The sequence below is a fragment of the Danio rerio genome, chromosome 20 (genome assembly GCF_052040795.2).
Source record: "Danio rerio strain M-AB ecotype USA chromosome 20, GRCz13ab, whole genome shotgun sequence".
In the NCBI taxonomy this organism is placed as follows: Eukaryota; Metazoa; Chordata; class Actinopteri; order Cypriniformes; family Danionidae; genus Danio; species Danio rerio.
The window spans coordinates 33,521,838-33,548,951 of NC_141040.1; the positions used below are offsets into that span (position 1 = coordinate 33,521,838).

The 27,114-nt window shown below is 36.6% G+C and overlaps 1 protein-coding gene and 1 long non-coding RNA gene across 3 annotated transcripts; one reads left to right on the plus strand and one right to left on the minus strand.

Moving 5' to 3' along the window:
• Window positions 1–433: 433 nt before the first annotated feature.
• On the minus strand, window positions 434–6,451 carry LOC141379293 (uncharacterized). Its single transcript, XR_015518511.1, has 3 exons — window positions 6,342–6,451; window positions 5,209–5,346; window positions 434–2,057 (listed from the first exon to the last, which is right to left on the minus strand). It is a non-coding gene; the product is annotated as an uncharacterized LOC141379293 (long non-coding RNA).
• A 203-nt stretch (window positions 6,452–6,654) lies between these two features.
• On the plus strand, window positions 6,655–26,159 carry ywhaqa (tyrosine 3-monooxygenase/tryptophan 5-monooxygenase activation protein, theta polypeptide a). 2 transcript variants are annotated; one of them, XM_087296498.1, is made up of 6 exons: window positions 6,655–6,890; window positions 7,337–7,775; window positions 19,598–19,721; window positions 20,832–20,995; window positions 23,962–24,057; window positions 25,078–26,159. In XM_087296498.1, exons 2-6 carry the CDS (start codon window positions 7,482–7,484, stop codon window positions 25,135–25,137), a joined length of 738 nt encoding a protein of 245 aa, XP_087152624.1. In that variant the 5' UTR covers window positions 6,655–6,890; window positions 7,337–7,481; the 3' UTR covers window positions 25,138–26,159.
• The last annotated feature ends 955 nt before the right edge of the window (window positions 26,160–27,114 follow it).

Here is a 27,114-nt window from a genome sequence, read left to right on the forward strand (position 1 = left end):
AGCACAGACTATCTTTATACAATAATTGACTAATTACCCTAACCTGCCTAGTTAACTCAATTAACCTAGTTAAGCCTTTACACGTCACTTTAAGCTGTATAGAAGTGTCTTGAAAAATATCTAGTCGAATATTATTTACTGTCATCATAACAAAGATAAAATAAATCCGTTATTAGAGATGGGTTATGAGTTATGAGTAAAACTATTATGTTTAGAAATGTGTTGAAAAAATATTTTCTCCATTAAACAGAAATTGGGGGAAAAAAACAGGGGGCTAATAATTTAGGGGGTTAATATTTCTGACTTTACCTATAATTTTTGCAGTTTTGTTTTCAAGGGGTGTGTAAGCAATTAATTGTTTAACTTACAGCTTCACTGTGTTAATATTTACAGAATTTGTGTGAAATTCACAAGCAAAAAAAAAATGCCAATACTGATGCCAAAATACATCACAATTTTAATTCGGCAGTGAATCACACAGCATAACCCCAAATTAAAGGCAATTTCGAATACAAATGATGAATGGCAGAAAAGTAATCGAGAGAGGCAGAAAGGAATGACAAGATAAAAGTCCCCAGAGATGTGATTTCATCAAAGCCTCTGATTCATTTGTGCTGATTCACAGGTTCACGGAGGACAGTCATGCCCAGGCAGATTTGAGTCAGAAGTCTGTGCAATACCCCAATGAGTGTTACTCTTCATTTCTTCTCAAGTCACACTGGGAAGGATTTTTCTGATGAGTCTTTGTTTTTCTGGAGCATGCATGTTTTTGGATTCAAAGAGCGCTACATAAATATGTGGCCATGATAACACGTCTGCCTTAGCTTTGTTTCCGGGCAGGTTTTCAGAAGACGAGACAACGCCCTGGGACGTTTTTCTTCTTATTCACAGAAAAAGAGCCCATTACGTAATAGTGCTCATCTGAGCAGAAAGTGTGAGCCGACAGCCTGACTGATCCAGTTCTTGAGCTGCATGACAGCAGACGGGAGGAGGAGGAGGTGGAGGAGAGATGGAGAGGGTGTGAGCCATGCAATATGCATTTCACTAAACGGCTTTATCTTGCTCACTATGAAGTTCGCTACATATGGTATGATGAGTATTTTGTGGTGCACAGTGCTGAGTCGAATGCAGTCTTTTGTAGTGATCACAAAAAAAATAAAATAAAAAAATGAAAATGATGTAGTCAGTGGCAATTTAGATTCATCACTGTAAAAAATGCTGAGTTTCACACAATGGATTTGTGTCAGGGCAACATGAAGCAAGTTTGTACAAATTTAAGTAGATTAAACATTAAAAATGTAAGTTGTCTCAATGAAATCTCAAGAATTGTGTTGTTTCAGCACATTTTAAATGAGTAGTTTGAACAAGCAAAAAACAGTTTTTCGAGTGTTGTTTATGTAACGTATTTTGATTACTTTAGAATAGTTTTGACATAAAGTGTTTATAAAATACATTTGAATAGAATTATTCTTATCGAAACCCATCAAGACAAAAATACATCTGATCTTTTGTTGTCAACATCATGAAATTTATGTTACATTACATTCATTAATTAATGATTAGCTAATCTCGAGAGCTAACTATGTACATATGCTTACAAAAGTTAAAAATGTTATTATTTTAAAAAATAAACTTGGTTAAAAACAGGTAAAAATTGCTTTAAGTCCCAAATTCAAAAGCTTGGATCACAAATTTATGTGACATTTACAGGTATGACCATTCTGTAAATGTGGACATTCTGGCCTAACCATCAGACACACAGTCGCTTTTAGAAAGGAAATATTAAAAATTAACTTTTTGAAGGTTGTACAGTTTTATAATTACAAGTTTTTGGCTGGGCGTCATGGTGGCACAGTGGGTAGCACAATCGCCTCACAACAAAAAGGTTGCTGGTTCGAGCCTCAGCTAGGTCAGTTGGCATTTTTGTGTGGAGTTTGCATGTTGCAGTTTCCTTTTGGGTTGCAGTTGGAAGGGCATCCGTTGCATAAAACAACATATGCTGGATAAGTTGGTGGTTCATTCCGCTGTGGCGACCCCAGATTAATAAAGGGACTAAGCTGAAAAGAAAATGAATGAATGAATAAACTTAAATGCTCACAAAAGTTTAAAAGGTTATTAATTTTTAAAACAAAAAAACTTTTGTTTCCAAATTCAAAAGTATGGATCCCAAATTAATTTATGAGACATTTACAGATATGACCATTCTATAAATATGGATAATCTGATCATGTGGCACACGGTCGTTTTTTGAAAGGAAATATTAAAAAAGAGGGAGAGAGTAATTTATTCACTCATTCATTTTCTTGTCGGCTTAGTCCCTTTATTAATCCGGGGTCGCCACAGCGGAATGAACCACCAACTTAACCTGCAAATTTTTATGCAGCGGATGCCCTTCCAGCCTCAACCCACCTCTGGAAAACATCCACACACACATTCACACACACACACCACACTCATACACTACGGACAATTTAGCCTACCCAATTCACCTGTACTGCATGTCTTTGGACTGTGGGGGAAACCGGAACACCCGGAGGAAACCCACGGGAAGGCAGGGAGAACATGCAAACTCCACACAGAAACGCCAACTGAGCCGAGGTTCGAACCAGCGACCCAGCGACCTTCTTGCTGTGAGGCGACACTGCGCCACTACCTCGCCGAGAGTAATTTAATATTCCAGAAATACGCAGTTTTGTGCTCATGAAAACCTTTTTTGGTTTTATTGAAGGTCATAATATTTTACGATTACAAGTTTTTGGCAGTTGTGAGTGCAGAGAAAGGATGATGAAAGAAACTAACAACCTCCTTAAAATAATGATTTTAAGATGATTTACAGGGATAGTTCACCCAGAAATGTAAATAATGTGATCATTTACACACCCTTTCCTCGTTTCAAACCAAATGAATACACATTAGATATTAATTAGATTGTTCTAAGTAGATTAGAAAAAATATATATTTTGAAAGGCAGGAAACCTGTAACCAATCACTTCTAAAGTTTTTCCTACTATAGAAGTCAATGGTTATACTGTAAAAAAGTTTTTTTTCACCTTATATCCACTGTAAATTACTGGCTAATAATTGTATTACTTTCACAGAAAAACACTACGTAAATTCACATCAAATTACTGTGAGCTAGTTCACCGTAATTTACTGTGATTTTGTAGAATTAACAATATTTTACTGTGAAGCAGGCTTTCCTCGGCTTGTCATTCTGACATTTACCCTGACTTTGAAATCATTTTGGACATTTAACAGTGTTTGGTTTTATGAATCAATTACTTTTGTCCCAGTTTATTATGTTTTTGACTAAGCACAAATTATGTTCATTAAAAAGTATTTCATATTTCCATGTTAACCTTATAAAATAAAATTAAGTTGCAGTGCACGCAAAAAAAAAATATATATACTATGGCATTCATGTTGTTTCAAAACAGGATGAGTTATTTTTGAAGATGTAACCAAACTGTTTTTGGGGCTGCAATAACATTCTGTTATTTCTAAATATCAAAAACATGTCAATAGCATAGAAGTTAATTTGTATTAATGTCTATGTTGAATGAAATAAAAAGAGTTTGAATTTCTATAACTAACATGCAAAAGATATATCATATATATATATATCTTAATGTGTTGTATTTATATCATAAATACAACACATTACTGTGAATATGTACAGTTAAATCCTATAAAGTGATACTAATGTCAGTGTTTCTTCTTGGATTTTTCCAGCTGTGGCGGCAGGCCTTTTTTTACACAGATCTACCAACTACCTGTGGCAATATTTCAATGACAAATGTCGAGATCGCATTTATGTAATAGCCTACAGCATGTGGATCTCTTGCTTGCACACCGATTTCCTCTGCTCGTGCACAAAACTTCTTGCACGCTCCCTCAAATACACGCTCCCTCAAATATCCCTCAAATATACGCTGCTCAAGCGCAGATCTTCTTGTGCGCTCTCAAATAAACACTGCTGAACAGCGATTTAGTGAGTTTATTTAACAAGTATGTCTCCAACATTTATTAGATTTGCTAGGAATATTTATGAATGTCTCCAATTGACCTACAGAGCGGTATTAATGCATCCTGAAGTAAAGTGAAACGGCTATACTTCGTGTTTGCTGGCCTCACACATCCGTCAGTCAGTCAGTCAGTCAGCACGTAACCTTAAAGGGTTAAAGAAATGACGCACAGCTCTACTACGGTTACAGAAAAGTTTGCTCTGTTATAATTTACTTACCTTTTAATACGTTTTGGTGTGATTATCACCCGCTATTTAAAAAAACAGTACTGAATGTTTTGAATGAAAAGCTGTAATGTAGCCGTGGCAGGATTAATTTTGACGTGGCGCCCCGTCATGGAAGAATGAATGTAGTGTAAACCATGAATGTAATTTACTGTGAAAAATTACAGTAACATGTTGTGAAAATCTGGAATTTTTTTACAGTGTACTATTAATGAATAGTGAGTATTTTTTTCTTTTTTGGGTGAACTATCCCTTTGATGCATGGAATTAGGTACTAAGCAGTTACTCAATTCAGTGTGAAATATTAAAAACTTCATATATATATATAAATCCCACACATTATACTTCTCCTTATTTTATAATTAACATTTTCTTTTACTCTCTTAATTTTATTATATCCAATTAAAAAGTGTTATTAGTAAAAAATTTTCTATACCTTGGACCCAGAAAAGCATATAACCACGATCAAGTACACTTCTCTGTTATCTGAATGACGTTCCCTGTTCTCTTTCCGCTCCCTATGAATGTTTCACAGCCCTGAGGCCAGAGAGTGAGCAGCAGTTCAGAAACTGCACATAAATGCCCAGCGCTCATCATATGCCGACACTCACACATTCTCCACAGCTCTCTGCCTCCATCTGAGTGTTAGATAAGCCAAGTAGACTCTGGAAGTAATACTGCTCTTTATCACGGTAATATCCCCATATCATTTAAGCCTGATAGAAGAATATAAAGTGGAGTAAGTGGAGGTATCAAGTAGAAGACAGCCCTGTAAAGTGGGGTAAGATTTAAGCAGAGGGCAACGCAGGCCTGTTAGCTGTCTCTATCACCTTATGTGGTGGAGGATCCAGTGAAAGTTGATCAGTAAAAATGTAAAGTATTTATACATTGCACAACAGAGCTGAGGAATGCCATGTCACAAATCAGAAAGGCCTCATTCAGAGATAAAAACACAATACTGCCTTGGGTCCTTGGGGCATAACAAAAGGATGGGATTACAGGGCAAGAGATCATTCCCGGTAACTGATCTGCAGTTTTTCCTGTTTCAGAGCAAGCCATGTGACCTATTGTGGAGTCAGACCGGAGCCGAGTGTGACCTGGAGCAAAAGGTGCACTATTTTCAGTCCAATCCTCAGTTTATTATTCCTTCAACTTAAAACTCATGTTTGATTATTTTCTTTGCTTAGATGTATTTAATGTTAGAAACAGAAAAAGACTGTATTATTTCACAGCATTATTACTGTTGGCATGAATATAAATATTTATATCCATATATATATATATATATATATATATATATATATATATATATATATATATATATATATATATATATATATATATATATATATATATATATTTACATATATCTTTGAATACTATCTACTTTGCAGCTATTCTGTGTTCAATGATTTAGTCATTGCATGTATTACAGTATGTGCACCGTAATGTTTGCCTTTGATGTTCTCTGTATATTAGTACATCATTGCAGAGAACATTTATAATGCATGATTATATTGATTAAATAATGGGACAGTTGGTCTCTCTATGAGCCATTTAAAGTTTTGCACAGAGAGAAAGAGAGAGCAAGAGCAAATTAAACTTTAATTCAATCTTTGTTACATATTTACACAAAACACTAGCCTGTAATTATAAATATATATAAAATAATGTTGTAAATAATGTTCAGTTTGGGCGATTTATGACAAGGGAACACAGTGACTCAGTGATAAGCACTTCAGCTAAAGACATCTTCTATCATTTTTTACTGACTAAAAAGTTTCCTACATCCTAAATGGGCTAAAGAGTGAATTAACTAATATATGAGAGCAAGAGCATGTTAATAAAAGAGGATTGCAGTTAAATGAACTTGATTTCCATATATGCATGTAACGTTTGTGTGTTTATGGCAATTTCGTATGTTCATATTTAACACTGAGGGCAACATTTAAATGTGTCATAACAGGTAAAACACACTAACATTAGCTCCCTGCACAAACATGGGAAGGTGGGACGTTTGCATATCTCTAATCAGTAAGATTAAAAGTGGATATAAACTATTTATAATGTTGTACCAACATGTTGTACCTACATCAAATATTTGGACATCATTAATTTTCCAGGTCCAACCACGCCCGCTGAGTAGTGCACCGAAATCTGGGGGCCGAAACCATCCTGATGAGCCGTCCTCTCACTTGCTCTAATTGGCGTAAACCCCGTGGTCTCAGAGCGGTCATTTTATAACCCCGCCTCTATCTCCCTGTTTTAACAACTATTGGCTAATGTACTTTGATTGACGTAAGAAAGCATGCCAAATCTAAGATCTAATTGGCCATGCGTTTATAGTACCACGCCCCCTTTCAAGATCGGTTGAGGTGAAAGCGAATCTTTTCTCCCTCCAACCCAAAGCGGATATAGCTTTCGCGGAGTAGCTGATTGGTAACGCTCCTCAAGGTGGGAAATTTTATTATCTATTTTTCATTCGTCATGTGTGATTCCTTACTTCTTATTTATCACGAATAATGCACTGCTTGATCTTAGCGTTCCCTGCCAGCCGTTACTATGTAAAAGGCAAAAGCCCTGTCAGGAGTCTAGTCGCTAGCTGTCACAAGCTAACCAAATCAATTACACGCGCTATCAGGTGAACTATGCACTATTATAAAAGTCCATGTGAAGATTCTTATATTTATTTGCAGTGTTTATTTATTAATAGTGTTAAGTAACTAATATATAAACGTGCACTTTCACGTCGGGTCGCGTTAGTAGCAGGTTAGCCATGTCGGATGGTTTATGAATAGTAATAGATTAGACAAGCGTGAGTAACGTAACGGAACTTGCGTTGAGAAATCTGAGCGTTTATAATTGTGATTTTAAACTGTTACATCTTTTATTTTTAGATTTAACTACGTTCTGTGGGTTAACGTGTTACGTCTGTCTCCTCATATGCCTTTAAACCTCTTCACATGATTTTAAATTCGCATGTTAAACTAAATGTGTATTGATTGACCAGAAATTTAAAGCAAACGCAAAGTCCTGTCACGATTCTCGCTTCAGTGTAATCCTGAGGTTTCATTTTTTTATCCTCAGGTGCTCTTGGGTCACTTCATCCTCGGTGCTTCGGCCAGCCCCGCTTCTCCTCTGCTCCCTTTACACACTGTTTTTTCTCTCCCTCCCCTCTTTGCCGGACTCGTCATTTCCCGGAGTTTAAACGACCGCATCGTGCGCTTAAATCATGGATAAGTTGGAGCTGATTCAGAAAGCCAAGCTGGCGGAGCAGGCGGAGCGCTACGATGACATGGCCGCGTGTATGAAGCAGGTGACGGAGCAGGGAGAAGAGCTCTCCAACGAGGAGAGGAACCTGCTCTCCGTCGCCTACAAGAACGTGGTCGGGGCCCGGAGGTCGGCCTGGAGGGTCATCTCTAGCATTGAACAGAAAACCGAGGGCAACGACAAGAAGCTTCAGATGGTGAAGGAGTACAGGGAGAAGGTGGAGGGCGAACTACGCGACATTTGCAACGAGGTGTTGGTAAGGATGTACTCTATAATGCTTGTACTCAAAATTGACTGTGTACTAACTACTGACTCCATGCATTAAGTCATTGTCCACTGTAAAATGTTGGGCATACTGGCTAAAGTGGCCATATCCAAACTATTCTCAATACTGACTTTTGCATTGTCGATGTATGTTGACTCAATAGGTTTGCAATCTACGTTGGATAAAATGTGACCCTGGACGGGTCATTAGTGTCAAAGAGATACTTTTTTTTTACCCAGACATTTAAAAAGAATATATATATATATATATATATATATATATATATATATATATATATATATATATATAAATAGAGCAGTTATCACTATACTGTGCAACCGTTATTTTATTTTTCCAAGGCTATGATGCATGTCACAATGATATCGCCTTCTATAATTGAAGAAATGAAGTTTCTTGCAATGCATAAAACTAGGCCCACACGGAATCTGCGCACGCAGATTTTCCGCAGATTTCTGCAGATTTTTAGCCCATCATGAATTCTGTCTATTTATTTGAGTAAATGTGTAAATCTGAATTTATTCAGTTTTTATTCAGTAATTTATTACTTTTTATTTCGTATGTTAAGGTTTTAGTTATGATACTCCGCTGGATAGTCCCAAAATAATTCAGCAGAAATCCGCAGATTTTTACCAAAATTCTCAGCAGAAATACAAAAAACGTCCACAGATTCCATCTGGCCCTGCATATAACTAATAAAAAACTGTTTTTATATACAGTTGAAGTCAGAATTATTAGCCCCCTGTTGATTTTTTTTTCTTCCCAATTTCTCTTTTACGAAGAGATTTTTTTCAACACATTTCTAATCAGAATAGTTTTAATAACTCATGTCTTATAACGGATTTATTTTATCTTTGCCATGATGACAGTAAATAATGTTTGAATGAATATTTTTCAAGACACTTCTCTACAGCTTAAAGTGACATTTAAATGCTTAGTTAGGTTAACTAGGCAGGTTAGGGTAATTAGGCAAGTTTTTATATAACAGTGGTTTGTTCTGTAAACCAACAAAAAAATTGCTTAAAGGGGCTAATAATTTTAACCCTAATGTTTTTTTTTTTATTTTTGTTTTTTTTTTAATAAAAACTGCTTTTATAATAGCCAAAATAAAATAAGACTTTCTCCGGACGAAAAAATAATATCAGGCATGCTGTAAAAATTTCCTTGCTCTATTAAACCTCATTTGGGGAATATTTAGAAAATGTAAAATTTCAAAAAAATTTAATAATTTTGTTTTTAACTGTTTAAAGTACATTGAGAAATGTACAGAATGTCTTAATGAAATGTGATCTTTACTTAACATCCTAACAATTTTGCCATTAAAAAAGGATAAATTTCACACGTACAATGTATTGCTGTATTGTTGGCTGTTACCAAAATAGACCCCAACAACAATTTTTTAAAGGTCTTTAGAAGTGTTTTAAAATGTATTTTATTATTATTATTTTTTATGTTTGACAATCTAAAAAAAATGGAGAGGGTGGGACAGAGTAGCACCTCCCCTTTAAAAAAAAAAACAGCCAGTAGCATTTCGTTTTTATCACAGCTCTGCTAGTGAGAGTAGTTGAGATCAAGTGCATCAAATGAAAACCAAACGAGAAGTGTCTTAAAGGGAATGGGGCATGTCAGAAACTAGAGAATTTGATTGGTCTAGATTTGAGGATAATTTTTTTTTAATCCTCAAATATTTTTGTTTATATCAGCTTTAAATGTTCTATATGCAAGTTTTCACTTTTATAGAGCACACTGGCTTATAGATATCCTTACAACTAACAGACTGAAACTAACATCTAAAAAAATGTACATTATTTATTTTATTTTGAATATTTTATTTAACCCACACCACATATATGTCGAAATATGGGAAAAACAATACCTAATTAATTGGAAAATGCCTTATTTGAAAAATACCAATAAAGCTGATTATCAGTCGACTTTTACAAATTTGCATCTAATTGCTTTGAGGTTTTCCTCTCAGGCTTTACTAAAAGGATTTTTGTGATTCATGTAGGTTTTGTGATTATATAATCTTTGATACTTAAACATTTTGCTCTACAACAAAATTATAAACACCCATATCAGGAAATTGCAGATTTTGCAGTGCTTAATGTTTATTTATATTTACCACAGGGAATGAGTGACTAATTAGCCTTCTGGGCACCTTTAAAGTAGTAGTTTACTTAATTTTTTTTCACAATTTAATCACGCTGAAGTAATTTTAAACTTCAATGAATTTCTTTATTCTGTTGCACACAAAGAAGATACTCTGAAGAATGTTGGAAAATAGCAGCCATTGACATCCATAGTAGAAATTAAATTATTATGAAAGTCACTGGCTTTTTTTCCCACTCCAACATTCATCTGCATCCTCCTTTTGGTTCCACAGAAGAAACAATCTCAAACATTTTTGGAACAAGAGGAGGAAGAACAAATGATTTTTGAGTGCACTTTAATACTAAGCTACCGTCTATAATCTACACGTTTACATAATGATTCTACAGACTACATGCTATGTCATGCAATACAATACATGCAGTCTAGTGTAAAGCATTGTAGTTTATTCTAGCTATCAGTGCTGATTACTGCTTCTAATCTCCCATTTTTGTTTTGTGCTTTCCCAGTTTCATCTATAATCCATAATGCTGATATACTTACTATGCTCTGTGACCATGCTCCATTTCTACTATACACTTGCTGTACTCCATACCAGCTGTAATATATTCTGCTCCTATACTGACTGTCACGGTTGACCTATGTGCATTAGTAGTACAAATAGAGGATTATATATCTGAATGTATGCATGTATGAAGCTTTTAAGGTTTAGCAGTGTTGAATGAGTGCTGTTTTTTGAGCACCAGCATAGATCTGTTACTGTTAGGAGTGTCTTCACTCACAGTATATGACAGGCAGGCATTAAACCCAATAGTTATGTACTCCTCTACCTTGTTGCATCAGTAAGACTAGGATTCATCTCAAAGCGAGTGCGTAACAGAGCTGTGGCACTCAGAGGCGAAAATGGGCAAATGCATTGTTCCAGTTTATAGCTTGGCACCTCATCACAGCACTCTTGGTGTAAGAGGCTCTTGTGGAACTATTAGGGAATTGATCCCTCCGAGCAGTGGTGCAGAGAGCAACAGCCCAGCCTTCAGCTTCTCACAATCAATATGTATTGCAGGCAGAAGTACAGCATCTTTCTTTCTCCTCCCACAGACAGTGACAGCGAGAGTCAGTGTCATCACTATTGGATTCCCACCGTTGGTCCCCTGGTAGCACAGTCATCTGTTTGATGTGCTTATCAAACGTAGCATAGATGAGACTAGTCATGTCAGGTTATGAAAAGAAGATGCGGTATATGACAGCGTCAAGACCGGAGGTTGCATTAACTGAGGAACTGATTTGAAATGATAGTTCACTCTAAAATAAAAATGAAATGTTTGGTAGTCGTTTACTCTTGTTATTTCCTACCTTTATGACTTTGTACTTTTGTGAAACTCTTTTGTGCTCCTCAGATAAAAGTTAGTCATGCAGAGTTGGAAAGACTGAGTGACAAAATAATGACAGGATTTTGGTTTTAGCGTAATCAGACTTTTCATAAGGTGTTGTGATTTGGTATACACCAGAGTTTTGATTCCCTTGCTTTTACCTACTTGAGAAATTTATAGTTGGGGAGACATGATTAAAGATTTCAATGTAGAACGGAAGATTTCAATGAAAACTTTAAACTTTGAAAAATTTGAAGCCTTCAGTTATTCCACAGTGAAGCTCATGTTTTGCTCATAAACTATCTACAAATCAATTCGGCCATATCTTTGCAGCAATATAACAACAAACATCCAGACGCTCTCCTCGCTTAAGAATGCAACATTTTAGTGAATATTTAAGAAGTGTAAATAAATATGCTTTTTACTCCTGATAACAAATAATGCAAGGATAATAACAGGTCAGAAATCAACAGCTGATGGGTTATTGTGGATATGATTGCGCAGACTCTGCAGTTTACTGACACAGAGTCAACAGATGATGAGGATATTAGATAGACATTTGTTATGTATAAGAGTTTTATTATTAGTTCTATTTGAGTTTGTCCACTTGTTAAGTGTGACGCGAAGCGGTTTCCGGGTTAAAGTACTATCAAACTGTATAGGGAGACTCGACCAATGGTAATAATAAACATTTACAAAGCGATGTAATGCTTCCGAAAATAAAGTCTCTTATATCTCTCTAGAGGTGTGAACCTACACTGGTCTCTCAGTTCGGTTACGATTTTCATGCCATCTATTCGATGCATTGAAGATGCTTTCTATACACTATTTGATATTTTACTTCACAGCACAACAATTTTTGGATTAAAATGTATAAATATATATATATATATATATATATAAATATAAATTATTTGTAATACAATTTGTCCTTTATTACAAACTGTCAGATATATGAACTATCTTTAAAAACTCAAGTACATACGCAAAACAACATGAGCATTTATAGCAAATATAAATATTCTGCTCTCTTTCTGAGCCCTGTCGAGCGAGTTCTTAAACCTAAGTTGCTATCACGTAAGGCTCAGGCAGCGTCACCAAACTGTTGGCTTGTGCCTAAACAATTCAGAAACTGAATACCGTATATTAGAGATGCGCGGTTGGCGGTTGTAGCCGCGGACTCCGCGGATAAACCGCGGATCGGGCGGATGACGTTACGAAAAAATAATATTTTAATTAAATTCGGGCGGGTGGCGGGCGGTTGTACTGTTTTATATTCATAGCTGGCGCACCAACGAAAAAGCCTACGACTGACTTCACAGAATGGGAGGTGGAATCGGATACATTAATTCTGGATGAAGTGTACAGAAGTATTCCTCTACAAACTTCCGTATAGACGGATCAGCAGAGGAAAACCTACTTTCCTTTTGGGAGAAATAAGGACAGGCATTCCCACGATTACAGAACCTTTCCAAGAGAATTCTATGCATTTCAGCAACAAGTGCTGCGAGCGAGCGCTCCTTCAGTGCAGCAGGGCGCAGTGGCTATGCAGGCGCTCCCGTCTGAATCCTGACACTGTAGATGCTATTTTATTCCTGCATTGTGCCAAGAAAAAATCAAACTAGACCTAAGGTCAGGCATATTAAACCAATTAGCCTATGTTATTTAGGCTACAAATATGTTCAATATAAACTTTTGAGTTCGGTCAGCTGATAACTTTACGTTCATATTGGTTTAGCCTATTCTATTCTAGACATGTTTGCCTCGCTTTTACGTTCCGAGGCTAAGGTTATTTTGCCAGAATTTCTTTGTCGCAAATTTAATGGCGTAGTATTTCGTTATGCTTCAAGTTTGAGGGGAATGGGGATGATCCTAAGTCCATGGGTTATTGGGGCACTTGTCATACATGCACTTTAGCTTGGTCAGGTTCGCTCAAAGAGGGATGGCATATCTATTTTTCTAATTTAATTTCTAATTGTGGGGGTGACTGAGCCTACAAGGCTTAGGCACGATATGATGTTTTTATTAAAAAATTTTCAACTGTTTGCCAAAGCATGCGACTATAGCCTATGCCTACATTAAGATATTTATGTTAATATTTTTTTACTGCCTGTTGTTTCTTTTGGCATATAAAATAGGTATTGTCTGATAGAGATATCAATAAAGGATCATCTGTGTCGCAGAACTGTGTTGTTTCCGATTTCTACAAGCTCAATAACATCCACAGCAAAAAATAAAAAATAGTCGAAAAACTGTGCCCATTAATTAGATGTGCAAGGCAAGCAGGTACGTTTTTGGGGTTGCTATGGACAACTACAAATGTAAACATTATTAGGCTATAATGTAAATGACTTATTCTATCTATTTACTAAAAAATTAAGTGAAATAGGCATTTAGTAGTAGACTAAACAGCAGCATGTTGAAATGATGTGTCAATGCGTTTTCTATTAGGCTACAATAAAAAAAAAAGTTGTACAGTACAGTGCGTTTAATTCAGGCTATTTATTTATTTTTGTCCCTGTGCGCCGATTGGAGACGGAGTTCACTGCTGATATTCTGAGAGCTCGGGTGCTTTTCATTTCTTATTTGTGCATCCTCGTTTCCTTTCCTTGCTTTATTTCCTCGTGTTTCCACCCCACCGGGATAACGTTACGAGGGAAAGACGCAAGGAAAAGACTGAAGGACCGAGGAATCGAATCAAGTGAAAAGACACGTCCTCGTATCTTTAGCGTCACTTCAAAGCGTCGTCAATTAATGACTTGCACGTTTGGATTAACTGCATGTCTACATTAAAGTCATTCTCTATTCTATAATGATCAATAAAGAAACATTCATTTAATAAAAAAAAGGAATAAGCCATTCAAATAAAGAGCTCAATCAGCAGATGGCGGGCGGGTGCGGTTTTAAAAATTGATCAAAAATGTTACTGCGGATGGATGGCGGACGGATGATGAATTTTGTCATGCGGTTGCGGATGAAATAATAGCCCATCCGCGCATCTCTACCGTATATGCAATCTTAGGTTCACATTTACCTGTTTGTCTTGTTCGTATTAGAAATCTGTGGAGGACGTTCTCTCTCATTCGCACACACACACAGAGAGAGAGAAAGAGCGACACAGCACCAAGCGACGCACAGCACTACGCGCGCTCGCTCTCTCTCTCTCTCTCTCTCTCTCTCTCTCTCTCTCTCTCTCTCTCTCTCTCTCTCTCTCTCTCTCTCTCTCTCTCTCTCTCTCTCTCTCTCTCTCTCTCTCTCTCTCTCTCTCTCTCTCTCTCTCTCTCTCTCTCTCTCTCTCTCTCTCTCTCTCTCTCTCTCTCTCTCTCTCTCTCTCTCTCTCTCTCTCACTAACTGACACAGAGCATCCTCGCGAATATGCGATATTGCTAGACCGCGCGCCCGCTCCCTTTCAAATGACAGAAATTACAGCGGCAGAAATGTGTGTCTAAGTAACATTTTTACCCGAGAGCTTTTCTCATCTGGAAATGGTGAAATCCGGATTTGCTGCTTGTCTCCTTTTAATAAAGACGCAGCTCCAGTTGGTGTTGATTGTCCTGTCTCTACAGGTTTGGTAAGTGAGCGATCAGTGGTCTTTGTTTGTTTATTCAGAGGCAAAGTTAGTTCGTATCGTCAGCAGTACTCTTTCAGTGTTTAAAGATGGACCTTGGTCAAATGATTTCTAAGTAAATAAAATTTATCGTACATTAACATCACTTCAGTTTTATGAACTGAAAAATCTGCTGTAAATGCAGTTTTCTGAGTGTTTTAATGCAAGCACCACAATCAAACTATTTCCGTCGGTTATTATTTTTGCTGCATTTTGTGACAGGAATAACGCACACAGCTTTCTGACGCTACCTGCCGAGTTCATTTAAGTTACTGATGAATGCAAAGTTTATTTTCTCTCATTCGCTGTGCGGCATCAAACATTGCATGAAAATGGCATGCTTCCAGCAGCTCTTATCGAATCAAATATCTCATGTGCAACAAGGGGCATGAAGGAAATTCCTGAATGAAAGAGCCAAACTGCAGATTAAGTCCAGCATTTAATAATTTGGCAAATAATTTGATTACTGATGTCCATGTAAACACAGTCACTGTCTTTTTCCTCTGCATCTGTGTGTTTGTTTTGCCTCTGTGAAAATCAATGCGTGCCCACACCGACACCCCCATTTTTATGCCAATTCTTACGGACCTTTCCTCTTTCCCTCCTCCGACACCCCCCCCCCCCCCCCCTAAACACCTGGACACGCCCAGTTTTTTTTTTACTTTTTCCAAAGTAGAGGTTTGAAAACACTCTGCTGAAACGGGGGTTTCATGGTCCTTTAAATGTTAAATTGGACAATGATGGAGTTAATACATTAAAAAAATGTACATTTCACTCAGCTGATCAAGTTTAAAGTTTAAATCAAGTTTTGATATTGTGGTAAAGGAATAATACAGAAGGTTTGACTATACTACAAGATCAGAAACTCTGCAAGTTGGAATTAACAAGCATCAAACCAAATTTACTGACAAATGTCAGCCATGGTAGAAAATAAAACTCTGGCACTCTGGCAGGTAATGGTTGTTCTCTAGTGTAGCCTCTGACTTTCTGATTAAATGGATAATCCACCCAAAACTAAAAATTGTCAAAAAAAATTTTCATCATTTTGTCATCAAAAATGACAAATCTTTTTTTCCTGTTCCAAACCTGCCTGACTTCATTCTGTTGATCACAAATGAAGACATTTTGAAGAAAGCTGAACGCCTATAACCAATGTTTTCCATAGTATTATTATTTTTTGTCTACTGTGGAACTATCATACAGGTTTGATAGATTTGTAATAAAGAGTGTGAGTAAATTGACATTTTTGGGTAAATTATCACTTTAACTTTTTAAGGTAAATCAGCTGAAATATTTCAGTGTAATACACACACACAAACACACAAGGAATGGGAACTGAATTGATGAGCAAATGATAACTTGTGTATATATTAGTTATAATTTGCTCATTAATTCAGTTTCCATTCCTTGTCTCTCTCACAAATTTAAATAAAGGAGTTTCTGTTGTAACATGCAGCAAAAAGAATATTTGTAGTTTGAAACAACTGCCCTCGGCAAATAAAACTAAAGACATTTTCTGTGGTGATGCATTGCTGTACAGTTAGTGTTTGTGTGCTCTGTTTTCTAGTAGTGACAATTATTTGAGGATTGAGTTCCGCTAATCCTTCTGCATGGAGGGGTGTCCTTTAACACGAGGGGCCCATCCTGTAATGTGGAGTAAATGTTTGCATGCATACTGTAGGCTGTACGTCACACAAGGTGCAGGAAATAGACATGCACCATGACGGCCACAGTTTTCTCTCCATCTCTTTGTTAAAGAGAACAGGAGGAAGAGCATTAAAAGAGCTGCTTTCCTGGCAGACAAAGAGAGGAGAATGCATGAAGACAGGAATGTCAGGGGCCGCTGACACACTGAGGATTTTTCGTTAGAGTGTAGTTTCAAAGGGCATGACAGTTTGAAGCCCCTTATTGTCTGAATAGTAAGTGTCATTGGGTAAGCATGGCCCAGTTTGCCCCTGCTGGAATATTCTGTAACTACACCATGTGTCTGCAAATGTGTCTTTTTTCAGAAGACTAGAAAGGGTGTTGTTCAATGGTTTTTGGACAACTTTGATGAAAGGTTGACTACTGTATGTAAAGTTGCATAAAACATCAACGCACTATTAAAATCATGTTCTTTATTTTTTATTAGGCTTAAAATAAATAGATGACCCAACTTCAAGTACTTTACTATCCACACTTTAGTAATCACCAAATTGTGATTACTATAGGATTTTGACTGATGTTTTTACTCTTTGCTCTCATGAAAAAAAAAAATCCTTTTTATTTGGCTGTGGCAGCTGAGTTACTACATGGTAAACATGAAAGTGATCTGTGCTTTCATAGACGTTAGAGCTTTGCTGCTTGCATTTGAAACGGATTAATGTTAAAGTGAGGTTATAATGTCCTTTTTTAACCTTTAGTTGTGGCGAACAATGGTGTTTAAACAACTTCAACTTGCATTAGGAGATTTGAAAATGACAGTGCATTAGGCTCTATTTCTATCCTCATAAAGCTCCTTAGGGTCCCTGCAGGACTTTCCCATTCATACTTAACTTCTGGAATGAACTGCTAGCTTGATAATGCTTCGGCATGAAGCATACACTAATGTTCTAAATCAGCTTTAGTTTTGCTGGTTGATTTGCACCATTGACACTAGTCGAGGACAATCGCAGCTTTTTGACCAATTGAGCATGTTGAATGAGTGTCGTCAATGATAGAGCTATGTCTTTTATTTATTTTTTAGTTTATTAAGTGGTTCACTAAATGAAAATTAAAATTAAAAGTAATGAAAGGATCTTTATTTATTTTTAAGCAATTTTATATACCTTTCACAAGCCACACAGAAAGAAGAAGCGATCAAAATAATTCATAATCAAAATGGTAAAGCAAGTGCTGCTATATGGTTATTTATATATGCACTTATAGTAATTATTACTTTCTAAAATATATTTACAATTAAAACATGAACTTTAATCTTCATCTTACAGTAGCTGTATCTGAGTGTTTGTTTTATTATCTGCTTGGAGTTTCAAAGTATTCTTTATCTCACCTATGCACATGTATTATTCAAGTCACACATTTACACATTATTGTGCTTGGCAAAGTCCAGAAAACGGTACAGGTCTTCACTGTGAACAGTGTTTTATTTTTATTGCCTCTGTGGTGATAGTGGATTTTATATTCTGACACATCCGCGTGTGTGTGTGTATATTGTCATGAGGGGTGTTGCAGTGCTTAGGCCTGCTGTTTAAATCAGGCATTAGGAAGCACATGTGATGTGGTTGCTGCTTTACAGGGTCATGTGGGGCCAGAGTATTGTGACTGTCTTCTTTTTAGATTAAATGCAATGACGTTGGTCTTTTATTCCTACTCCTGTTTGTCTTCTACTTTCATTTTTTTTCCTTTTTAATTTTGATTTAGTCTCTTTAATTTATTTGATTTCATTTACAATAGAGAAAAGGTGCATAGCTGGCTCAGATGATTTAAAATGACAAGCAGAACAGAGAGGGTGCTGGGCTGTTGTAGAGGAAGTCTGCACCGTTCTGTTTATTTCAGTTTTGTTTGCATGGTCTAACTAACAACACCACTGAACCACCAACGCCCAGGTTGTGGTAAACTGCAGAAGATGCTTGATGTCAGTGCACGATCATCTGTCTGTAGCAAAAACAGTTCTGTTACACTGTAAAACACAACAGACTTTGTGCATATTAGAGCCGTTTGCTTTTAAACATGCATGTGATCCTATTGACAACAATCTACCTATGTCCATAAAGCCTTTGACAAGTACACTTGCATTATGGGGCAACAAGTGGCTGGAATGTATTTGTCATTGAATCATTGGTCCAGTTTGCACCTGTCACCTTTGCAGTCTGATGCAAAAGTGAATTATGCTAAATACCAGTGTAAGTAGAGCTTTAAATGGGTTGAGTTTGTCCAATTTCTACCACTTCCAAAGGTAGCTGAAAGTCTGTGCACATTGCTTTCCTAGTGTAAATGTTGTTAGGTGATTAACAGTTGAACACAAGGACCCGGTGGGATGGGGAAAGACCAAGAAACGGTGACAATTCAATAAAGAATAGTTTACTAAAGAAAAAAATATTTACAACCTAAATAAATGTGGAAATTCTCAACATGGGCATATAATACCCAGTAAAATCTCCAACGGTTCTGATAAGCAAGCAATTAAGAACATGCGTGTAATGAGGGAATGATTATCTACTTCAAGGATGTCTTGCGCTCTAGCAAGCATCTTATCAGAAGGGTACAATTAACATCTTTCTACTGGCAGCTAACTAATACATAGTCTCTGTCATACATAAGAATCTCAAAGGGCACCTATGATGAAAGTGATATTTTGTAAGCTGTTTGGGCAGAACTGTGTGTAGGTATAGTGTGTCCACTCTCATAGGGGTGAATGCTGATTGATTCATTAATAAACCAATTGAAGTCTTTAAGTCATCCAGTCAATCTTTTTTTTTTAACATGATATTTTAAACAGACATTTTGTCAGGACTTACTTTTAGTTGTCCATTCAGAATTGTACGAGAATGAATGTTTTAGATCCAAAAAAAATGTATTCTTCTATTTATGCAGTTTTATTGCATGGTACCTAAACTGTTTATTTTGTGCTTAAAGTGCCATTATACTTAAGCAAATTTCCTCTTGAATTATTGCTTCAGTTGTAACAGTCTTTGCTTACATTTCATCTCTCTCCCCTCTTTTAGACATTGCTGGGCAAATATTTGATCAAGAACTCGACAAACTCTGAGAGCAAAGTCTTTTATTTAAAGATGAAGGGTGACTACTACAGATATCTCGCAGAGGTTGCCGCAGCAGATGACAAGATGGGTGAGTTTCCCATTGCAAATCAACTAGAACAGAAAGGCTGTAAATTTATGCAGTTTATGCATTTTTTCCCCCCTCAAAGACCTCTTATTTAAGCACCATTGTTCCTATCTTGGATGAGAGTCAAATTTAGTCTGTGTTTGGGAGACCATATCTGAACTGGATCTTGTGCTTTTGCTTTAGGCTAAATTGGGTCTTTGCACTTTAAAATCAGGCTGAATGAGTTTGGGTTCTGTGCTGAGTATTTAGTTGCCTGTGGGCATCTTCTGCACCTTCCTTGAGTCAGCTGCTCGTCCTTATCAGAGACCTTCTTCTACAGCTTTTATTTCTCTTCGGGCAGGCTATGTAGCCATAAGTGGTCATACAGAATCATTAAAAAAAAAAAAAAAAAAAAAAAATCTGAAAATATTCCCCAAATATCCTATGAAGCTTATTTCATAATTTTGGCCGTCTTTTCTAGACCTCGATGACTTTTTATTGTCTTGCTCAATTTGTTAGCTCTTCTCATTTTTCCTTTTATTTTTGGGACAACATGAGAGTGAGGATTTTCTCTCTTGTAAATTTAATGTTTAAGTTATCCTTTTAAATTGCCCATAAAGTTCTAATGTGTAGAAGGCAGAAGAAAAAGATGAATTACATAACATCTTGCAATGGTATTAAAGTAATTTATCCAAAAATATAAATAGGGATGCACCGAAAGGGATTTTAGCGCTGAAAAAAAAAAATATATATATATATATTTATATATTTATATATATATATATATATATATATATATATATATATATATATATATATATATATATATATATATATATATATATATATATATATACACATATACACACACACACACACACACACACATATATATATTATATATATACATACACACTCACACATATATATTTAAGTTGTCTCAAACTTGGAGTCAAAGTAGTTAAGAACTACTAAACAAATGCCAATTGGAAAATGTATTGAATGATTATTTCATTCCTAGAACTTTTCTTGTTCTTTCTCTCATAGAATTGCTGTCCAGAACAACCAATTCATTGCCACAACCACTAGTATTAAGTCTCGTATATTTTATTTATTTTTGGTATGTTTCTACAGACACGATTACCAACTCTCAGGGTGCCTACCAGGATGCTTTTGAGATCAGTAAGAAAGATATGCAGCCCACACACCCTATTCGTCTGGGACTGGCTCTCAACTTCTCTGTCTTCTACTATGAGATCCTTAACTCTCCGGAACAGGCTTGTTCTCTGGCAAAACAGGTAGGCTTTAAGCATTGTTAAGCATTTCTGTCTTTGTCATTGTACTAGCGGAGTTCTGAATTAAATAAATAATTTCTGTATTTTTTTTTATTTTTTTTTTTATTTTTATTTTTTTTTAAAGGGTTGTAAATTTTAATAATCAAGATGTTTTCTAATTTAATCTTGATACAACATATATGTAGACCAGGATTCCCTGAGTTAATCCCAGAGTTTTCTGAGCATATATTTAGTTTCTGATTGTATTGACCTATAAAGCTAGGTTTTTATTTTACATCAGCTGTCCTGCAGGTGTCATAGGTGGAGAGGCCATTTGTTTAATGAACACATGACTCAACTGTTTGCTGTGTCTGGAAATATGAAAGTTAACAGTAACCTCTTTTATGAGCAGTGTGATCATTTTGTAAGGTGGTATCAACAAAGCTTTGTTCAATACAAGCAGTACAAGCAAGCAGTGTTTCTCAACCACGTTCTTGGAGGACCACCAGCTTCTGTACGTTTTCATGTCTTCTTAACCAAACACACTTGATTGTGATCATCAGCTCATAAGCAGAGACTGAAAGACCTGTAATGGGTCTGACAGACAAAAGAGACATCCAAAACATAGTGTTGGTGGTCTGCCAGTAACATGGTTAAGAAACGCTGTTCTAAGGGAAGCTTATACATGGCAGGACATGCAAAACATTTATGCTGTGATGAACATGGTATTTGCTTTCTTTGAATTAAGATGAAGAGCAGAGAAAGTGCAGTGAATCGTTTGCAGAGGTTAGCCAATCAAAGTATGAGGAAAACTTCAGAGTAACGTCACAAAGTTCACTGATGTTATGTGAACATCAAACATCTTCTGTGTACATCCGAGCACAAGCACACTTTGGCCAAAGTGGTGATAATGTGATTCATTTTTACATGCTGGTTTATTGCAATTAAATTTGTGTAAGCAGCATATTTTCAAATGATAATGTATTGTAAGATTGAGCTTAATCACATGAGATTGATTAAAGGGTAACGCTTTGAATTGGATCTAGTTTAATTAAATTGGGTAAATATCAGAGATGCCAATGTTTAGATTTATTAAACTTTGCTAGTTTTACTCTAATCTGGAAAAGTGATTTTGCGCTGCTCCTATGCTACATTTGTGTCAGATTTGAACAAATACAATACATGCAACTACATGGCGATGTCCGACTTGAAATTGCAACATGCACTTCACCCTCAATTGGACAACACTTTCATGTACTTAATAAACAGTCACCCACATGCAGTGATTTACATCCCTTGCCATTTCCTGAGTGAGAGGACCTTTATAATAACCCAATCCTTGTTGCTTCTACGTTATATATACCAATTTAATTTTGTGGGGGGCCTGTGGATAAGCACCCATAACCCACACAAGCATGAGTGTCTTAACACCTGCACCAGCAGTCACTTCTCTTCTATCACAGTTGATCGCAACCATGTTCCTGTTTTGCATGTCTACTTACTCAAACACACCTGATTCAACCTAATTTATTTATTTTTCCTTATTTAATTATCAAATTATGACTAAACATATTTCAACACACATTAACAACAGCATTTCTGTTAATAACAGCTGGCAGCCCCCCAGCAATGTCATTTTCATATGCTAGCTAGAGGTGAACCAACACAGCAGATGATAAACTTAAAGCAGAGCTGCCCAATCTGTGTCCTGGAGGCCCGGTGTCTTGCTGAGCTTAGCTTCAACTTGCTTCAACACACCTTTGAAATTTCTTTGAGGAGCTTTCAAGTTTCAGGTACACCTAGTAAGAACTGGATCAGCTGGTTCAGGTGTGTCTAATTGGGGTTGGAGCTGAACTATGCAGGACATTGCTTGGGCACCCCTGAATTCGAGGGCAAGTTGTACATGCTAAAACTGCTGCAGCAACTCCACTAGATTAATATCCTAATTGAGATTATGTTGTTGTCTTCTTTTTTCACCTCTGTAGTATTTGTTCACCTTTTTCTTTGACAAGTCAGTAGACGGGCAAAGACTATAGAATACACAAGAGTGTTCCTCATATAGTTTTGAATGGGGAAAAAGTGTAATGGTCTATATAGCAAATAAAGCCCCGCTGCCTTGTACTGTCGCCAACTGGTGATCGCTATAGACTGAAGATTCTCTGGGGCAGGGGCTTGGACGTTAAAAGATGAAACTAAAGAGACGGTTTTAATTTTATTGGTGATTCTTAATAAGAACTTAAATCATCAGCTTGGCAAGCAGTTTTAGAGAATTTGACGTTTCCCACAGCTGATCGAACTAACTGAGGTGTTCATGACTATTGAACACCGTGATCAATTGAATCAGGTGTGTTTGATTAGGGTTGGAACAAAACTGTGCAGAGCTGCGGCCCTCCTGGTATTGAGTTTGAGACCTATGCCTTAAAGGGACTTTGAGACTGGTGATGGCAGCAAACATCTAGTGAGATGGTCATCCTACATTTCTGACTTCAGTCTAAAGACGATGACGATCAACATGTTTGAGCTCTTCTCACAGTTTGTAGGAACATTATTTAGGAGCCACAACCATACAATTGAGTTAATTTTGATGATTGTTTAACTGGGAGAGACCATAATTGTACAAAGTGTACAAAAAGTATTAAAGGGCAAGTTTGTAAAAAAATTTATTTCTTACAAATCAACTTCTAGCTCGTCCAGTAATTTAAGTTTGGGATGGGACTACCTGTTTAGCAAGAGAATTTACTCTCCAAATTATTTACATTCTGTTATGTGCTTTTGAGCACTGGAAGTGACTCCCTTCACCTTTAATTAGCCCTTTAACTCAATGAAGGGGAATTTCCAGTGGAATTTTACCCACTTGTCCTTCAGAAGTTTTACATTTTTTTGTTTCTTCTTCAAGCTTTGAATTTCATCAGGCGCACAGTTCGCATACCAGCTGCTTGATTGTGTTTTGAGCACATACCTTAACCTATTTGTGGCCTTGTGTTTTACAGGCGTTTGATGAAGCTATTGCAGAGCTGGATACACTGAATGAAGACTCATACAAAGACAGTACACTTATCATGCAACTGCTTCGGGACAACCTCACAGTAAGTTATAAATCTCAGATACTGCAAAATGTTAAAGGTGCAAAGTTTTTGACTCTTCTAAAGCATAAAGATACCATAATATAATATGTTTGCAGATATTTGAGAAACATGCTAAGGAAACATTCTTGTTTACCTGAAAACCGATGCTAAAGTCAGATATTCTGCTTTGAAAATGGCCGTTCCATGCTGAATCATCTGTCTTTGTTTTGGTCTCTTTAACCCCCCTAATGCTAGTTTAGCCAATGAAATTTCAGCACTCAGGGTTGCCTTGTTAGAAGATTGCGTATTTCATTCCTTTATGCATTCAGAAGGACTCTTAAAGCATGCGCCTGTGACTGAAATGCCACCTCAATTTGGCTGTTTGCACCAGATGAAACATGACAGAAATTTAAATACAGCCATTCAGAAGTATATTCAGAATATACACTCACTCACAAAATGGTAATACATATTAATCCTCTTTAACATCATTAAATGTACATGCTGAATCACTATGTGATGGTTCACAGTTCTGAAGTTCAGTTTAAAACAGTTTAATCTATTTTCACGATCTGCTGCTGCTTTCAGTAGTGCGGCAATAAATATCATGTAAAATGGCTTTCAAATTCACATTTTTACCATTTAACACAATACAGCACATGAGGTGTACCTGAGGTAATCATTGTCCGTTTATCCTGTTGTTCAGCAGCAAGAGATAGAAGCCGTTTCTAAAATATTAATTAAAGGTGTTCGTTCAAACAAACCTCTTTTAATATGGAGAATATTTATCTATCATGTGCTGTTGCTTTTATTTAGAACACCGTTTAAACACTGTTGTGCTCGATTGTCACCCGCTCCAGTTGGCCATCAGTCTGGAAACTGGCGCCTGCGTTTTGATCCAGGAATGTAATGCCTAGTTCAACCACTGGGTGTCAAACTTGCATACTGCACCTTTAACTTGTATTGCAGTCATTTATGCTGATGATTCCAAATGGAGATATTGAGTACTCAAGCACACCTTTTCTCCCCTTTCTTTAATAGTTATGGACCTCTGACAACGCTGCAGATGAGGGTGAAGGAGGAGACGGAGGAGAGAACTAAACACCCACAGATTAAAAAAAAAAAAACAGAAAAAGAAAAAACAACTTTTTACACTTCTTCATTCCTTTATCATTTCACTCATGATTACTCCAGCCATATAAGCCCATGATCATTACCAATGAGCCGTGAGTGTGGGAATCCAAATCAGTCCATTTTCTTTCTCCGTTCTCCACCTCCTGGCTTGTGGTTGTAATGAAAGTAGAAAATATTAAGTTAAAGTAACATCTCCATTCCTCAGTTTTGTGTTTTTTGTCCTTCTTTATGTGCAGTGTCTGCTGTAGAAGAGTATTAGCCTCACATAAAATCAATTGTCTTTAATTGTGACACGAAGCGACTAGTGTGTATATTCTGGTGAAATGAAGCATTGGTAGTGTTGGTCACAAAATGCAAAGCGATTTTTGCCTCAAGCATGGCTAGTTCTTGTCCTGCTATATCATGTTTCATTATACTTCTCACTAGGAAGATCAACATGCACTTGAATGAGATAAACGTCTTGTTGACTTTCTTAGTGGTGGCTTACAATGGGCCTGTGCTTTAGTATTGATAGCAGGAAGGCTGTTTTCTGATGTACCAAGTCAGCTAGCCAAGTATGCACTTTTCATCGGCCATCTGAATTGCGTCTCCCTTCATCTCGAAGGTCACTAAACACTCCTGCCTGGTTATGGTTTTCACTTTAATGTGATTTGGCTTGTGATGAGTGAAAAAGAAAAATATATATAAATAGATTAAACAAAAAAAAAAAAGTCATGCATGCCCATTTTTCAATATACACTGGAATGGGAACAAATACTGCATACATGTTCCACAGTTTGGTTATGTACTTTTTTCATTGCAGGTTTATGCACATGTTGAGAAAATGTTTGATTTGTCAAGTGATGTCGATAGTTATTTGGACCACTGTTGTGTTTTTGCTAATCATTGACTGTAGTCCTCCCCTCCCCCCCTAAAAAAGCCTTGTGAAAATGTACAAGCCCTGCATAACAGCAATGTAACCTGAATTAAAATGACCATTTTATAAACCACTCGCATGTGTCCTGAAATTTTTGTACAATATTTGTGAGATGCTGGGTTTTGTCTTGGCTGCATTCCTGTAGTTAAGATTTGTTTTTAATGGCAAATGTGTTTGTTTTCGCTGACAGTATGCAGATTGGTGCCTATTTTTATTGTCTTCCCATTTAAAGGGCACATATGATCAACTTTTGTAAGTTGTTTGGACAGAACTGTGCGCAGTAGGTATAGTGTGTCTACAGTCATATTAGGGTGATATAGAGACAATAAGTCTTTTTTTTTCTTCCCTATTTCCTGATGTTAAAATATGATCCAAATCCCTCATTGTTTGAGGCCCACCACAACGTGATGTAAGAGTGTGGTTTTTCCACCTGCCAAGTTGATTGACAGCCGCATATTAATATGTCTCCTTAGTAACTCATAATCTTATCAACAAGACAGGACTTGTGCAAAGCAACTGGGATTAAAAGATCTGTTCAGCTCTCTGTGATCATCAGTCATCATTAAATGTGATCAAGAATGAGTTTTACAAGTTTAAAATGTTTTTAAAACCGTGCATGTTTGTAATGAATTACAGTAATTTTTACCGTCTACTTCATCACCACAGCCGCATGTCAGTACGATTATAAAAAAAAGCTTCAATCACGGTTTGTGGATGTTAAATCAGGTTTATTCTACAGGTATCCATACAGCAATGGATATTAACGTGTATCCTGTCACATTTACCATGCAAAAATAGTGAGAAGCTGTTTATGTTTATGCATGTGCGTGAACTTTGTAACGACATTGTGTGACATCGTTGCTGAACTAAATCCATAACAAATACATTAAATAATCATTGGGAAAGTTCTTACTGTAGTATTTCTCACAAACGTTACATGAGATCTGCTTTCTTCATGTCTGTCACTGTGCTGTTTATTTGATGCAGACGAAAAACACTCTGATAGGCACTTGGGAACGGTGGGTGGG

Bases quoted from the DNA above. Each gene is read 5' to 3' on its own strand.
- ywhaqa (XM_087296498.1), top strand. From the start codon at position 7,482: ATGGATAAGTTGGAGCTGATTCAGAAAGCCAAGCTGGCGGAGCAGGCG. The intron at 20,996-23,961 runs GTAGGCTTTAAG...TGTGTTTTACAG, and splicing joins CTTGTTCTCTGGCAAAACAG to GCGTTTGATGAAGCTATTGC. The intron at 24,058-25,077 runs GTAAGTTATAAA...TTTCTTTAATAG, and splicing joins TGCTTCGGGACAACCTCACA to TTATGGACCTCTGACAACGC.